The following is a 17,790-nucleotide window of genomic DNA, read 5'->3' on the forward strand; positions in this document are numbered from 1 at the left end:
TCTACGGAGCCCTATGATGGACAAACAGCCAGGGTTCTCTACGGTGCCCTATGATGGACAAACAGCCAGCCAGGGTTCTCTACGGAGCCCTATGATGGACAAACAGCCAGTCAGGGTTCTCTACGGAGCCCTATGATGGACAAACAGCCAGGGTCCTCTACGGAGCCCTATGACGGACAAACAGTCAGTCAGGGTTCTCTACGGAGCCCTATGATGGACAAACAGCCAGCCAGGGTTCTCTACGGAGCCCTATGATGGACAAACAGCCAGGGTCCTCTACGGAGCCCTATGAGGGACAAACAGCCAGCCAGGGTCCTCTACGGAGCCCTATGATGGACAAACAGCCAGTCAGGGTTCTCTACGGTGCCCTATGATGGACAAACAGTCAGTCAGGGTCCTCTACGGAGCCCTATGATGGACAAACAGCCAGTCAGGGTCCTCTACGGAGCCCTATGATGGACAAACAGCCAGTCAGGGTCCTCTACGGAGCCCTATGATGGACAAACAGCCAGTCAGGGTCCTCTACGGAGCCCTATGATGGACAAACAGCCAGTCAGGGTCCTCTACGGAGCCCTATGATGGACAAACAGCCAGTCAGGGTCCTCTACGGAGCCCTATGATGGACAAACAGCCAGTCAGGGTCCTCTACGGAGCCCTATGATGGACAAACAGCCAGTCAGGGTCCTCTACGGAGCCCTATGAGGGACAAACAGCCAGTCAGGGTCCTCTACGGAGCCCTATGAGGGACAAACAGCCAGTCAGGGTCCTCTACGGAGCCCTATGATGGACAAACAGCCAGTCAGGGTTCTCTACGGAGCCCTATGATGGACAAACAGCCAGTCAGGGTCCTCTACGGAGCCCTATGATGGACAAACAGCCAGTCAGGGTCCTCTACGGAGCCCTATGAGGGACAAACAGCCAGTCAGGGTCCTCTACGGAGCCCTATGATGGACAAACAGCCAGTCAGGGTTCTCTACGGAGCCCTATGATGGACAGCCAGCCAGGGTTCTCTACGGAGCCCTATGATGGACAAACAGCCAGCCAGGGTTCTCTACGGAGCCCTATGATGGACAAACAGCCAGCCAGGGTCCTCTACGGAGCCCTATGATGGACAAACAGCCAGCCAGGGTTCTCTACGGAGCCCTATGATGGACAAACAGCCAGCCAGGGTTCTCTACGGAGCCCTATGATGGACAAACAGCCAGCCAGGGTCCTCTACGGAGCCCTATGATGGACAAACAGCCAGCCAGGGTTCTCTACGGAGCCCTATGATGGACAAACAGCCAGCCAGGGTTCTCTACGGAGCCCTATGATGGACAAACAGCCAGCCAGGGTCCTCTACGGAGCCCTATGATGGACAAACAGCCAGCCAGGGTTCTCTACGGAGCCCTATGATGGACAAACAGCCAGCCAGGGTTCTCTACGGAGCCCTATGATGGACAAACAGCCAGCCAGGGTTCTCTACGGAGCCCTATGATGGACAAACAGCCAGCCAGGGTTCTCTACGGAGCCCTATGATGGACAAACAGCCAGCCAGGGTCCTCTACGGAGCCCTATGATGGACAAACAGCCAGCCAGGGTTCTCTACGGAGCCCTATGATGGACAAACAGCCAGCCAGGGTTCTCTACGGAGCCCTATGATGGACAAACAGCCAGGGTTCTCTACGGAGCCCTATGATGGACAAACAGCCAGGGTTCTCTACGGAGCCCTATGATGGACAAACAGCCAGGGTTCTCTACGGAGCCCTATGATGGACAAACAGCCAGGGTTCTCTACGGAGCCCTATGATGGACAAACAGTCTATACTTGTTAGGTTGATAAAACGTGTGTCTGGAACAGAAAGTGTGACAGAAACCTTTCCCAGTTTTGTTGCCGTAGAACCTAACCAACATATTGCTTTGATGAAGAGTGTTTCTAAACAAAACCAGATAACAAACAAACATGGAATCCCATTTAACAACCAGTACTTCCCTTCCCTCTCCTCAGGGAGATATTCACTTAGAGGCTATAACCACGTCTAGCTTTCACATCACCAATCAATTTAGACAAGTGGTGAGGGACAAAAACCAGACAGGGACACGACAGGGAGGGAGGGAAGTGTTGAGGGACAAAAACCAGACAGGGACACGACAGGGAGGGAGGGAAGTGTTGAGGGACAAACAGAGAGGGACACTACAGGAAGGCAAGCGGTGAGGGACAAAAACCAGACAGGGACACTACAGGGAGGAAGGCAAGCGGTGAGGGACAAACATAGCGGGACACTACAGGGAGGCAGGCAAGCGGTGAGGGACAAACATAGCGGGACACTACAGGGAGGCAAGCGGTGAGGGACAAACATAGCGGGACACTACAGGGAGGCAAGCGGTGAGGGACAAACATAGCGGGACACTACAGGGAGGCAAGCGGTGAGGGACAAACATAGCGGGACACTACAGGGAGGCAAGCGGTGAGGGACAAACATAGCGGGACACTACAGGGAGGCAAGCGGTGAGGGACAAACAGAGAGGGACACTACAGGGAGGCAAGCGGTGAGGGACAAACAGAGAGGGACACTACAGGGAGGCAAGCGGTGAGGGACAAACAGAGGGACACTACAGGAAGGCAAGTGTTGAGGGACAAACAGAGAGACACTACAGGAAGGCAAGTGTTGAGGGACAAACAGAGAGGGACACTACAGGAAGGCAAGTGTTGAGGGACAAACAGAGAGGGACACTACAGGGAGGCAAGTGTTGAGGGACAAACATAGCGGGACACTACAGGGAGGCAAGCGGTGAGGGACAAACAGAGAGGGACACTACAGGAAGGCAAGTGTTGAGGGACACTACAGGAAGGCAAGCGGTGAGGGACAAACAGAGAGGGACACTACAGGAAGGCAAGTGTTGAGGGACACTACAGGGAGGCAAGCGGTGAGGGACAAACATAGAGGGACACTACAGGGAGGCAAGCGGTGAGGGACAAACAGAGAGGGACACTACAGGGAGGCAAGCGGTGAGGGACAAACAGAGAGGGACACTACAGGGAGGCAAGCGGTGAGGGACAAACAGAGGGACACTACAGGAAGGCAAGTGTTGAGGGACAAACAGAGAGACACTACAGGAAGGCAAGTGTTGAGGGACAAACAGAGAGGGACACTACAGGAAGGCAAGTGTTGAGGGACAAACAGAGAGGGACACTACAGGGAGGCAAGTGTTGAGGGACAAACATAGCGGGACACTACAGGGAGGCAAGCGGTGAGGGACAAACAGAGAGGGACACTACAGGAAGGCAAGTGTTGAGGGACACTACAGGAAGGCAAGCGGTGAGGGACAAACAGAGAGGGACACTACAGGAAGGCAAGTGTTGAGGGACACTACAGGGAGGCAAGCGGTGAGGGACAAACATAGAGGGACACTACAGGAAGGCAAGCGGTGAGGGACAAACAGAGCTCCCAGCAGGTCAGGTGGAGGGGTGGGGAGTCTTTCCCTCACCGTTGTTACCATAGCGCTGTACGTCCATGGTGAGACTGCCCTTCTGCAGGGCAGAGGTCATCGTACCCTTCCACTGGCCGTGGCTCATCTCTGCCACCCTGTGCCCACCAACAGACACGATCTCATCACCTGCACGCAGCTGGCACAAGTCTGCAGGACTACCTGGAGGGAGAGAGGAGAGGCTTTCACTACGTCTAGACCAATGTAAGACTACCTGGAGGGAGAGGGGCTTTCACTACGTCTAGACCAATGTAGGACTACCTGGAGGGAGAGGAGGGGCTTTCACTACGTCTAGACCAATGTAGGACTACACAGAGAGACAGGAGCTCCAGGACAGCAGGAGAGGAGAGAGGCGAGCTCCAGGACAGCAGGAGAGGAGAGAGGCGAGCTCCAGGACAGCAGGAGAGGAGAGAGAGGAGCTCCAGGACAGCAGGAGAGGAGAGAGAGGAGCTCCAGGACAGCAGGAGAGGAGAGAGAGGCGAGCTCCAGGACAGCAGGAGAGGAGAGAGGCGAGCTCCAGGACAGCAGGAGAGGAGAGAGAGGAGCTCCAGGACAGCAGGAGAGGAGAGAGAGGAGCTCCAGGATAGCAGTAGATCATATTTCCAGTCACACCTGACCACCCCAGGGGAACAGTTTCAGGCTGTAGATCTCCTGACTACAGATCTCCAGAGTGGTTCTGACTATAGGTCTCTGTTGCAGGGTAAGTCACACCTCTCTCTCTCTCTCTCTCTCTCTCACAGCTCTGTTTAAACATTCATGAACACCTCCCTGTACTGTAGCTAACGAAACATCGGCGGAAAAACCAGTATGTCATTACTAACGACACCAGACATGGTCAATTCAAAACGTTTCCAGCACCAAGACACCTTTAGAGACTGAAACATATCCCCAGATAAATATTCAGCTGCTTGTTCAAACTTGTAGTTATCCATTACTTACTGTTGTTGCTACATTTCTGTAGGCATCTTACCTATTAGGGTAAATTCTTATTTGATTACAACAAAAAACACTACACAGGAAGTACGTGTCCCCATCCATCCGTGGGTCAACGCTCACCTGGTTGGATGCCTCCGACTCGCGCTCCTGTCGAGTCCCAGTGAGTGTTGAAACCAAAGTGTGGTCGACTGGTAAGCTTCAAGGTAAGACTCACTCTGTCACCGTGACGTACCTGAGGGCGACACACACACGGTGAAGGTGACACCTGGCGATTCGATGTCCCACGGAAAACCACAGACCCTCTGACACCCAGCAGCAGGATAGGTTCCACCCTGTACCCCCCCCCCCCCCCCACTAGGGCAGGTTCAACTCTGCCCCCCCCCCCCCCTCCTCCTCACTAGGGCAGGTTAAAAAAAAAAATCATACAATTGTGGAGTGCCAAGATGGCTGCTCAATGACTTCAATACAAGCAACCTAGTCAGCCAGCCAGGGTTTATACACGTCATTGGGTAAAAAAATAAAAAAAAAAATAAAAAAAAAACTCTGGCCACAATTATGACAGCCCAGTGACATCTGATGCGTTTGTGAAGGTTAAAGACTGTTGAGCTCACCTGGGCAGAGGCGTTCTGTCTGCCTGAGACAGGGACAGGGAGGCTGGGCAGGAGAGAAGGGGCAAAAGGTCCTTTCAGGCTGGGTTTGGGGCAGGTGGCAGGTCCAGGACCACCTCTGGTCTTCAGGATAGAAAGCTGGGTCTGATTCCCACTCTCCTCATTTACTTCCTGGTTCACGCCGCTCCGATTGGCCGTGGCCCAGGGCTGAGCCGCGACAGCGACCTCCGAGATAGTGACCATTTTCTGGGGGCGTGTCTTGGTGGAGGTCAGAGAACCATTTCCGTTCTGCAGAGAGTTCTCCAACTGTAATGTGGTGTTGTACAAGGGTCAGCCATAGTAGTATGATAGGTGTTGTTGTACAGGGTCAGCCATAGTAGTATGATAGGTGTTGTTGTCCAGGGTCAGCCATAGTAGTATGATAGGTGTTGTTGTACAGGGTCAGCCATAGTAGTATGATAGGTGTTGTTGTACAGGGTCAGCCATAGTAGTATGATAGGTGTTGTTGTACAGGGTCAGCCATAGTAGTATGATAGGTGTTGTTGTACAGGGTCAGCCATAGTAGTATGATAGGTGTTGTTGTACAGGGTCAGCCATAGTAGTATGATAGGTGTTGTTGTACAGGGTCAGCCATAGTAGTATGATAGGTGTTGTTGTACAGGGTCAGCCATAGTAGTATGATAGGTGTTGTTGTACAGGGTCAGCCATAGTAGTATGATAGGTGTTGTTGTACAGGGTCAGCCATAGTAGTATGATAGGTGTTGTTTTACGGGGTCAGCCATAGTAGTATGATAGGTGTTGTTTTACGGGTCAGCCATAGTAGTGTGATAGGTGTCGTTATAGGGGGCTGGCCCAACGCTCTAACCACTAGGCTACCTGCCGCCCTATATAGGGCATAGGGGGCTGGTCCAGCGCTCTAACCACTAGGCTACCTGCCGCCCTATATAGGGAATAAGGGGCTGGTCCAGCGCTCTAACCACTAGGCTACCTGCCGCCCTATATAGGGCATAGGGGGCTGGCCCAGCGCCCTAACCACTAGGCTACCTGCCGCCCTATATAGGGCATAGGGGGCTGGCCCAGCGCCCTAACCACTAGGCTACCTGCCGCCCTATATAGGGCATAGGGGGCTGGCCCAGCGCCCTAACCACTAGGCTACCTGCCGCCCTATATAGGGCATAGGGGGCTGGCCCAGCGCCCTAACCACTAGGCTACCTGCCGCCCTATATAGGGCATAGGGGGCTGGCCCAGCGCCCTAACCACTAGGCTACCTGCCGCCCTACATAGGGAATAGGGGGCTGGCCCAGCGCCCTAACCACTAGGCTACCTGCCGCCCTACATAGGGCATAGGGGGCTGGCCCAGCGCCCTAACCACTAGGCTACCTGCCGCCCTATATAGGGCATAGGGGGCTGGCCCAGCGCCCTAACCACTAGGCTACCTGCCGCCCTATATAGGGCATAGGGGGCTGGCCCAGCGCCCTAACCACTAGGCTACCTGCCGCCCTATATAGGGCATAGGGGGCTGGCCCAGCGCCCTAACCACTAGGCTACCTGCCGCCCTACATAGGGAATAGGGGGCTGGCCCAGCGCCCTAACCACTAGGCTACCTGCCGCCCTATATAGGGCATAGGGGGCTGGCCCAGCGCCCTAACCACTAGGCTACCTGCCGCCCTATATAGGGCATAGGGGGCTGGCCCAGCGCCCTAACCACTAGGCTACCTGCCGCCCTATATAGGGCATAGGGGGCTGGCCCAGCGCCCTAACCACTAGGCTACCTGCCGCCCTACATAGGGCATAGGGGGCTGGCCCAGCGCCCTAACCACTAGGCTACCTGCCGCCCTATATAGGGCATAGGGGGCTGGCCCAGCGCCCTAACCACTAGGCTACCTGCCGCCCTATATAGGGCATAGGGGGCTGGCCCAGCGCCCTAACCACTAGGCTACCTGCCGCCCTATATAGGGCATAGGGGGCTGGCCCAGCGGCCTAACCACTAGGCTACCTGCCGCCCTATATAGGGCATAGGGGGCTGGCCCAGCGCCCTAACCACTAGGCTACCTGCCGCCCTATATAGGGCATAGGGGGCTGGCCCAGCGCCCTAACCACTAGGCTACCTGCCGCCCTATATAGGGCATAGGGGGCTGGCCCAGCGCCCTAACCACTAGGCTACCTGCCGCCCTATATAGGGCATAGGGGGCTGGCCCAGCGCCCTAACCACTAGGCTACCTGCCGCCCTATATAGGGCATAGGGGGCTGGCCCAGCGCCCTAACCACTAGGCTACCTGCCGCCCTATATAGGGCATAGGGGGCTGGCCCAGCGCCCTAACCACTAGGCTACCTGCCGCCCTATATAGGGCATAGGGGGCTGGCCCAGCGCCCTAACCACTAGGCTACCTGCCGCCCTATATAGGGCATAGGGGGCTGGCCCAGCGCCCTAACCACTAGGCTACCTGCCGCCCTATATAGGGCATAGGGGGCTGGCCCAGCGCCCTAACCACTAGGCTACCTGCCGCCCTATATAGGGCATAGGGGGCTGGCCCTACGCTCTAACCACTAGGCTACCTGCCGCCCTACATAGGGCATAGGGGGCTGGCCCAGCGCCCTAACCACTAGGCTACCTGCCGCCCTACATAGGGCATAGGGGGCTGGCCCAGCGCCCTAACCACTAGGCTACCTGCCGCCCTATATAGGGCATAGGGGGCTGGCCCAGCGCCCTAACCACTAGGCTACCTGCCGCCCTACATAGGGAATAGGGGGCTGGCCCAGCGCCCTAACCACTAGGCTACCTGCCGCCCTACATAGGGAATAGGGGGCTGGCCCAGCGCTCTAACCACTAGGCTACCTGCCGCCCTACATAGGGAATAGGGCGCCATTGGGCCTCAGGCTGGAGCCTCCTGTTATACTACTGCATTATTCATATGAGATGGAAGAGGATCAGACCAAACACACCTCTCCCTCCACATACTACAAGTACAAACCACACACACCTCTCCCTCCACATACTACAAGTACAGACCACACACACCTCTCCCTCCACATACTACAAGTACAGACCACACACACCTCTCCCTCCACATACTACAAGTACAAACCACACACACACACACACACACACCTCTCCCTCCACATACTACAAGTACAAACCACACACACACACCTCTCCCTCCACATACTACAAGTACAAACCACACACACACACACACACACACCTCTCTCTCCACATACTACAAGTACAAACCACACACACACACACACCTCTCCCTCCACATACTACAAGTACAAACCACACACACACACACACACACACCTCTCCCTCCACATACTACAAGTACAAACCACACACACACACACACACACCTCTCCCTCCACATACTACAAGTACAAACCACACACACACACACACACCTCTCCCTCCACATACTACAAGTACAAACCACACACACACACACCTCTCCCTCCACATACTACAAGTACAGACCACACACACACCTCTCCCTCCACATACTACAAGTACAAACCACACACACCTCTCCCTCCACATACTACAAGTACAAACCACACACACCTCTCCCTCCACATACTACAAGTACAAACCACACACACACCTCTCCCTCCACATACTACAAGTACAAACCACACACACACCTCTCCCTCCACATACTACAAGTACAAACCACACACACCTCTCCCTCCACATACTACAAGTACAAACCACACACACACACCTCTCCCTCCACATACTACAAGTACAAACCACACACACACACCTCTCCCTCCACATACTACAAGTACAAACCACACACACACACACCTCTCCCTCCACATACTACAAGTACAAACCACACACACACCTCTCCCTCCACATACTACAAGTACAAACCACACACACACACCTCTCCCTCCACATACTACAAGTACAAACCACACACACCTCTCCCTCCACATACTACAAGTACAAACCACACACACCTCTCCCTCCACATACTACAAGTACAAACCACACACACCTCTCCCTCCACATACTACAAGTACAAACCACACACACACAATTCTCCCTCCACATACTACCAGGGAGAACTACAAGTACCAAGCACACCTTGAAGGGAGGCAGTAGTATTTAGAGAGCAAACACGTGAGCATCCAATCACAAGCGATGTACTGTACAACTATCGCACATCCTACAGAAGAACTGAATACTGAAACACACTGTACAAATGAAGGGGGCATTAGGGACACAGAGACGGAGGGACACAGAGACGGAGGCATTCCTCACGTTGTAGAGCCTGGGTAGCGAGGACACTCTGGAAGACTTGGCTCCAAACGGCCGGGGGGTGAAGCCGGCAGAGAGGCAGGACGAAGAGCCCTCAGACCGGCAGTATCCCCTGGGGAGAGAGGCAGACACCCCAGTCCCTCCTCTTCCTCCCGGAGCCCTGGAGCTGTACCTGTAGAGATGGAGCTCCTGCCGCTGGGGAGCTGAGACGTGACCCGGGGCCGGGGCCACAGAGGTCAGGGACTGTACAGTAGAGAGGAGAGCTTGGCCTGGGATGTCCATGGAGGCAGAGAGGCTGTGGGAGGAGCTGGTACCGCTGGTTAGGTTTGAACCAGATCCAGTGAGGGTCGTGGAGATCTGGTCTCGTCCAGTGGAGACAACGAGAGCTGGGCTAGAGATGATCTGGTCTCGTCCAGTGGAGACCACGAGAGCTGGGCTAGAGATGCTCTGGGCACGGGTCTGGGAGGAGAAGGGAGAGGCAGAGTCGGGGAAAGTGGCTAAACCTCCAGCTCCGTCTGGCTCCACCGGTGTGTGACGACGCCTCTCCCCCAGGACGAGGGGCTCCGATTGGGGCACAGCTCCGGCCGAGGGTCCCTGGGCCTGGAGGGTCAGGCTGGGGGTGGTGAAGGGTTCCGAGGCTCCGGCGCTGTAGGGGGACTCCACGGAGGAGCTGAGGGCCAGTGGGGCTCTGGTGGGGGCTCGGAGCTCCAGGGAACCCTCCTTGACCGAGGTGGGGGCTCGGAGCTCCAGGGAACCCTCCTTGACCGAGGCAGGGTCTCTGGTGTGGGCTCGGAGCTCCAGGGAACCTTCCATGACCGAGGTGGAGGGAGAGACCTCGTTGTAGCTACTGCTGCACAGGGACTCCTCATCCTCTTCCCTGTGGTACCAGATGAAAAGAGGAGTGGTAACATATGAACAGTAATGATCATGCTACACATCAACGGCCAGGCAGGAAGTACTATAAAGTTTCATAAAGTCTTGTCTCCGTGTCCGTCCCCTACCTGTCCTCTTGTAGGCTCCTGCATGTCCCGACTGTCCCGACCCCTGCGTTGTCCCTCTCCTGCATCTTCCTCCGCAGGTCACAGTTTGACCTGTGACGCCGGAGCTTCCACTTGGTCAGGTCCTGGCAGGAGGCATCAGTGGGGGGGGTGGGGGGGGGGGGGGGGGGAGAGACACTTAAAACAATGGATCACAACAGAGACAACTGCTGCTGTTGAGTTCATTTGTTGCAGCAACAATTAACCCAGTGAAGAGATCCAGAGAATGTGGTTTTTAAAACAGCACTTAACCTCTTGGGTAGAGGGGGGGGGGGGGGGGGGGTAGTATTTTCAAGTCCGGATGAAAAGCGTGCTCAAAGTAAACTGCCTGTTACTCAGGCCCAGAAGCTAGGATATGCATATCATTGCTAGATTTGAATAGAAAACACTAAAGCTGTTAAAATTATGTCTGAGTATAACAGGTGAACCCCCCCCAATTTTTATTTTTCTAATTCAGCCTACCACTGTTTAATGGCTGTCACTTTTATTATAAGGCAAATTCCTCCCAGATTGCAGTTCCTAGGGCTTCCACTGGATGTCGACAGTCTTTAGAAAGAGTTTCAGGCTGTTTTTTGCAACAATGAGCCAGAAAATTGTAGTTTCTAGGTGGCTCCCATTTTGGCTGTAGTGTTTCCAAGCGTGTGAATGAGAGCGCGTTCTTTGGTATTTTTCTCCAGTAAAGACAACGATTCTCCGTCTTAAATTTTATCGTTTAGTTACATATTAGGATTATAAACATTGTTTGGAAAAGTTTTAGTAACGTTTGGGATTAATTTTGTATGTATTTTGATGGAGGGAAACTGGTGGATTATTGACTGAAGCGCGCCAGCTAAACTGAGTTATGAATTTCGCGCGCTGCAATTTCACCGGATGTTGGCAAGGTGGGACGCTAACGTCCCACCTGCCCATAAGATTAAGATGGTGATTTGACAGGGTCATATGTCGGGGCACAAAGAGATCACAGATTGTAGAATTTCAGTCAGATGGTTATGAGGAAATGGGACAGGTGAGTAGTTATACTGGGCAGGACGGTACAGGTTATGGACTCCCGTGTGTGTGGACTCACGTTGTGCCACTTGGCCTCACTCTCGTGGACCCGGGCTCTGACCGTCTGCAGCTGGTCCTGGCTCACGGCGCTGGGGCTTAGCTCCTCGAAGCCACCCTCAGAAACCTGGCGCACCACTTGCGTGGCCGACGGGTACCGTCTGATGTCATTCAACGACTTGCTCCTGTTTGTAGTGAAGAGGGAGACGAGAGACGAGTGAAAAGACGAGCGAGAAAGACCGAGAGAGAGAAAAACACTGCAGATTGACGATCAGGATTTCATAGTATATTACGTTGTCCAACATTTCACCACACGCAGCAGCAGACCGTGCCAAACCAAGCCGGCCCAGCCAGCAGACCGTGCCAAACCAAGCCGGCCCAGCCAGCAGACCGTGCCAAACCAAGCCGGCCCAGCCAGCAGACCGTGCCAAACCAAGCCGGCCCAGCCAGCAGACCGTGCCAAACCAAGCCGGCCCAGCCAGCAGACCGTGCCAAACCAAGCCGGCCCAGCCAGCAGACCGTGCCAAACCAAGCCGGCCCAGCCAGCAGACCGTGCCAAACCAAGCCGGCCCAGCCAGCAGACCGTGCCAAACCAAGCCGGCCCAGCCAGCAGACCGTGCCAAACCAAGCCGGCCCAGCCAGCAGACCGTGCCAAACCAAGCCGGCCCAGCCAGCAGACCGTGCCAAACCAAGCCAGCCAGCCAGCAGACTGTGCCAAACCAAGCCAGCAGACTGTGCCAAACCAAGCCAGCAGACTGTGCCAAACTCAATGGTGTGAAGTACTACTTAAGTAAAAATACTTTAAAAAGTACTACTACAGTAGTATCTGTACTTTACTGTTTATTTTTTAACAACTTATACTTTCCAACATTCTTAAAATAAGAATGTACTTCGTTCTATACATTTTCCCCGACACCAAAAAGTACGTTACATGCTGAACGCTTAACAGGATAACAAAACGGTCCAACTCAAACACGTTTCGTTTAACTAGGCAAGTCCCTTAAGAACAAATTCTTATTTACAATGACGGTCTACACCGGCCAAACCCAGATGACCCTGGGTCAAATATGTGCCGCCCTACGGGACTCCCAATCACGGCCGGTTGTGATTCAGCCTGGATTCGAACCAGGGTGTCTGTAGTGACGCCTCAAGCACTGTGATGCAGTACCTTAGACCGCTGCGCCACTTGGGACCCTAAAGAGAACATCCCTGGTCGTCCCTAACTGCCTCTGATCTGGAGGACTCACTAAACAGAGAACATCCCTGGTCATCTCTACTGCCTCTGATCTGGAGGACTCACTAAACAGAGAACATCCCTGGTCGTCCCTACTACCTCTGATCTGGAGGACTCAATAAACGGAGAACATCCCTGGTCATCCCTACTACCTCTGATCTGGAGGACTCACTAAACGGAGAACATCCCTGGTCATCCCTACTGCCTCTGATCTGGAGGACTCACTAAACAGAGAACATCCCTGGTCATCCCTACTGCCTCTGATCTGGAGGACTCACTAAACGGAGAACATCCCTGGTCATCCCTACTACCTCTGATCTGGAGGACTCACTAAACATCCCTGGTCATCTCTACTGCCTCTGATCTGGTGGACTCACTGAACACAAAACGCTTCATTTGTAAATGTGTTGGACTGCCACTGGATACCCGTAAATAAAAAGAAATGCCATCTGGAATTTGGAAAATATTTACACTTCTGATACCAATGTATATTTAAAACAAAAACACTTTTACTGTAGTATCTTACTGGGTTACTTTCACTTGAGTCATTTTCAATTAAAAAGGTATCTTCAGTTTTACTCAAGTATGACAATTAGGTACTATAGCCAGCAGGTTGGGCGCCAAAGCGAGGCGCCGCCAAAGCCAAGCGAGCCCAGCAGGGGAGGCGCCGCCAAAGCCAAGCGAGCCCAGCAGGGGAGGCGCCGCCAAAGCCAAGCGAGCCCAGCAGGGGAGGCGCCGCCAAAGCCAAGCGAGCCCAGCAGGGGAGGCGCCGCCAAAGCCAAGCGAGCCCAGCAGGGGAGGCGCCGCCAAAGCCAAGCGAGCCCAGCAGGGGAGGCGCCGCCAAAGCCAAGCGAGCCCAGCAGGGGAGGCGCCGCTAAAGCCAAGCGAGCCCAGCAGGGGAGGCGCCGCTAAAGCCAAGCGAGCCCAGCAGGGGAGGCGCCGCCAAAGCCAAGCGAGCCCAGCAGGGGAGGCGCCGCCAAAGCCAAGCGAGCCCAGCAGGGGAGGCGCCGCCAAAGCCATGCAGGGGAGGCGCCGCTAAAGCCAAGCGAGCCCAGCAGGGGAGGCGCCGCTAAAGCCAAGCGAGCCCAGCAGGGGAGGCGCCGCTAAAGCCAAGCGAGCCCAGCAGGGGAGGCGCCGCCAAAGCCAAGCGAGCCCAGCAGGGGAGGCGCCGCCAAAACCAAGCAGGGGAGGCGCCGCTAAAGCCAAGCGAGCCCAGCAGGGAGGCGCCGCCAAAGCCAAGCGAGCCCAGCAGGGGAGGCGCCGCTAAAGCCAAGCGAGCCCAGCAGGGGAGGCGCCGCTAAAGCCAAGCGAGCCCAGCAGGGGAGGCGCCGCTAAAGCCAAGCGAGCCCAGCAGGGGAGGCGCCGCTAAAGCCAAGCGAGCCCAGCAGGGGAGGCGCCGCTAAAGCCAAGCGAGCCCAGCAGGGGAGGCGCCGCTAAAGCCAAGCGAGCCCAGCAGGGGAGGCGCCGCTAAAGCCAAGCGAGCCCAGCAGGGGAGGCGCCGCTAAAGCCAAGCGAGCCCAGCAGGGGAGGCGCCGCTAAAGCCAAGCGAGCCCAGCAGGGGAGGCGCCGCTAAAGCCAAGCGAGCCCAGCAGGGGAGGCGCCGCTAAAGCCAAGCGAGCCCAGCAGGGGAGGCGCCGCTAAAGCCAAGCGAGCCCAGCAGGGAGGCGCCGCTAACTCACCATATCCATCCTGGGTTTACCTCCAAGTCTCTACAGGAACCAGAGAAAGACCAGACCACTGTACACTCAGATACATGCCACTTAGCAGATCCACTTATTCAAATCAACTCAGAGTTATTTTATTTTATTTAACCAGGTAGGCTAGTTGAGAACAAGTTCTCATTTGCAACTGCGACCTGGCCAAGATAAAGCAAAGCAGTTCGACACAGTAACACATGGAATAAACAAAACATACAATAATACAGTAGAAAAATCTATAATAATTGATACTTACATTTTTTTTCCCCACCTCCCCAGTACTGGTGACACCGGCGGTAATTGAACTACAGCCCTGGTATTACAGCCCTGGTGACACCAGTGGTAATTGAACTACAGCCCTGGTATTACAGCCCTGGTGACACCAGTGGTAATTGAACCTACAGCCCTGGTATTACAGCCCTGGTGACACCAGTGGTAATTGAACCTACAGCCCTGGTATTACAGCCCTGGTGACACCAGTGGTAATTGAACCTACAGCCCTGGTATTGTAAGTGCCATGTTCTACCAACTGAGCCACACACACACACACAACCAGGAAATATCCCCTCTCTAGAACCCCACTCTAGAAGACCGTAGCAGTGAACTAGTATTGGCCCGATACCAGGCCCAGCGGCCCCGATACCAGACACCACGACAGAATCTGACAAAGTCAATATCATTAAATGTAATGTATGCATTAATTAATCAATAACAAATCAATTTCACTTTTGGTAAATAAAATGTAATTTATTTTTAAGGGAAATTTAAATTGATAGAACTGGGTAAATCAAGACATCACCTAGGTCTATTCACAATACAGGGGAATGCATACTCAACAGGAGGGTGTGCATGCATTGAGTTACTGAGCTTGTTTAGGCTGATTTCCTTCATGAGACTACAGGTTGGAAAAACAACGCGTTTCCCCTTCCATTTAAGGACTTATTTAATTGTACTGATCAACATTTGCATATAAGAAGCAATATATTTTATGAAACTGCTCTCTGACCTATGCTCTCATTCACACAAAGTCAGCCTTCAGTCAAGATTATCTTGGCAGAGACGTTTTTGGTGACTATCAGCAATATTTTGAATCATGGTTTGCATATTATAAAAAACAGACAAGGTAGTGAATTGATGTTGGTTTCAGCTGTAAGCTAGCAAGGAAAGTTAGCCTGCAAAGCTATCAATACCTTACTGCATTTGGAAAGTGTTCTAGACATTGTTTTGGGAACATGAAACAATTTCAACATCTCTACACGACCGTGTTGAATTATTCACGTGTGTTAACTTCTGTGCAGGATAAGTGGTTCCTCAGGACAGACTAGAGTCAGTATGAGAGAGGAGATAACATGATACAGCCCAGACTCCCAGTGGTTCCTCAGGACAGACTAGAGCCAACAATGAGGAAGTGGAGCAGTGACAGGACACACGCTATAACAGGACATCTGCTGCGCTGACAGACAGATCCTCTCAAATCATTAGACGTCAGACAAATTTGATAGAAATACCGAAAGTAACCAATTCTAGTACCGAACCCTTTTATCATGTTCAAGTATAAAAAAAAATCTTTTGAAAACATACCGAAGTTTCAGTATACCGTGCAACACTAGTGACAAACAAGGACGACGTCCAACCCATCCCTATTCACACCGGGCCGCGATCGACGCAGATGAGCAAAGACAACGGTCCAAACATTCATATGACACTCAGGCCGTGACCGAAGCTGAACATTCATCACACTAACGCCAAATACTTGAAGAAAAAAAAAAAAACCACCATCTTCGTTTACTGACCAACTGTTACATTGTTAGTTTGGTACATCACAGTTGAAATGTGAAATCTTTTAACCAGTAGTCTGTATAAATAGGATGTGTGTGGGAGACAAGACAGAGAGATTGTCATAACTCCAATGTCAACAATACACCTTTGGTATTAAAAAAAAATAAAAAATCCCAATAAAACGTTTACAGCCTCAACACTTTGGTAGCACACCTACAGGCTAATATTATTTGCATGATGATTATGGGTAAGCATGTAGCTTACATAAACACAAAAGGACTCCAGTACTGCCCTTGGCAGTAGATTGTTTTTAAACAGAAGGCTCTGTGTCCCTGCCTATATGACAAAAGTGATAAGCTTGTTGCAGGTTGTTTAAAAGCTATAAAATTGTCACAATGACGTGGTTTAAAAATAGGCTTGGGTGGTATTTGGAAAGAGCCATAGGAATGATTTTGTTCAAATACCGCAAAAAATAAATAAATAAATAAATCATAATAATAAATTAATATATATATATCTTTGAAGTTAATACATTTGAATATTAGATGGATACTTTAAGTAAAATACCTGCAGTCAACTTGTACAATATGTTAGGAGATAAAGACGGTGTTCGTTTTAAAACGGTCACACATTTTTCCCCATTATGAAGCTTACAGGTAGGTAGTCCCCAGTCATGTGACGTGGAGGCCGGAGCTTGAATCTCTCCCTGTTGTGCAGAATGCACCAGGTGATCTAACTACAGGATGGAATTCACAACTAAATCGTCGCCAGAGAGATTTAACTTATAACTGTTAAGTTAGTTGTACGAGGGGTGGGTCTAAAAGCTCACGATCTATGATAGTTAGTACTTAAAACATTGTGTTTCTCATTAATATCTAGATGTAAAGAAAATGTATATCTTTTTTAAACCTTTATTTAACTTGGCAAGTCAGTGAAGAACAAATTCTTATTTTTCAATGATGGCCTAGGAACAGTGGGTTAACTGCCTTGTTCAGGGAGCAGAACGACAGATTTTTACCTTGTCAGCTCGGGGATTCAATTCTTGCAACCTTTCAGTTACTAGTCCAACGCTCTAACCACTTGGCTACCATGCCAGACAAGGACTATTTGACCTACTCATTCAAGGGTTTCTTTATTTTTACTATTTTCTACATTAAGAATAATAGTAAAGACATCAAAACTATGGAATCATGTAGTAACCAAAAAAAAAAAAAAAAAAAAAAAAAAAAAAAGTGTTAAACAAATTTATTTTACATTCTTCAAAGTAGCCACCCTTTGCACGCTCCTGGCATTCTCTCAACCAGCTTTATGAGGAATGCTTTTCCAACAGTCTTGGAGTTCCCACATATACTGAGCACTTGTTGGCGACTTTTCATTCACTGCGGTCCAACTCATCCCAAACCATCTCAATTGGGTTGAGGTCGGGGGATTGTGGAGGCCAGGTCATCTGATGCAGCACTCCATCACTATCCTTGATCAAATTGCCCTTACACAGCCTGGAGGTGTGTTTTGGGTCATTGTCCTAAGCGCAAACCAGATGGGATGGTGTATCGCTGCAGAATGCTGTGGTAGCCATGCTGGTTAAGTGTGCCTTGAATTCTAAATAAAATCACGGACTGTCACCAGCAAAGCACCCCCACACCATCCCGCCTCCTCCATGCTTCACGGTTGGAACCACACATGCGGAGATCATCCGTTCACCTGCTCTGTGTCTCAAAGACAT

The 17,790-nt window shown here is 52.2% G+C and overlaps 1 protein-coding gene across 11 annotated transcripts in view; it reads right to left on the reverse strand.

Moving 5' to 3' along the window:
• The window catches only part of LOC123727922 (LIM domain only protein 7), a 45,864-nt gene that overhangs the window by 10,595 nt on the left and 17,479 nt on the right, over window positions 1-17,790 (reverse strand). For 7 of the 11 annotated variants that reach the window (XM_082963195.1, XM_082963199.1, XM_082963200.1 and 4 more), the window contains 7 exons: window positions 14,271-14,300; window positions 11,380-11,542; window positions 10,278-10,399; window positions 9,280-10,153; window positions 5,016-5,318; window positions 4,525-4,636; window positions 3,469-3,630 (listed from right to left, as the gene is read on the reverse strand). In XM_082963195.1, coding sequence (XP_082819321.1) covers window positions 3,469-3,630; window positions 4,525-4,636; window positions 5,016-5,318; window positions 9,280-10,153; window positions 10,278-10,399; window positions 11,380-11,542; window positions 14,271-14,300 — 1,766 coding nt within the window. The remainder of the gene's footprint in view (window positions 1-3,468; window positions 3,631-4,524; window positions 4,637-5,015; window positions 5,319-9,279; window positions 10,154-10,277; window positions 10,400-11,379; window positions 11,543-14,270; window positions 14,301-17,790) is intronic. The other 4 variants (XM_082963202.1, XM_082963193.1, XM_082963198.1 and 1 more) reach the window with 2 other exon arrangements.

This window comes from Salmo salar, chromosome 16 (assembly GCF_965601325.2).
Source record: "Salmo salar chromosome 16, fSalSal1, whole genome shotgun sequence".
Classification (NCBI taxonomy): Eukaryota; Metazoa; Chordata; class Actinopteri; order Salmoniformes; family Salmonidae; genus Salmo; species Salmo salar.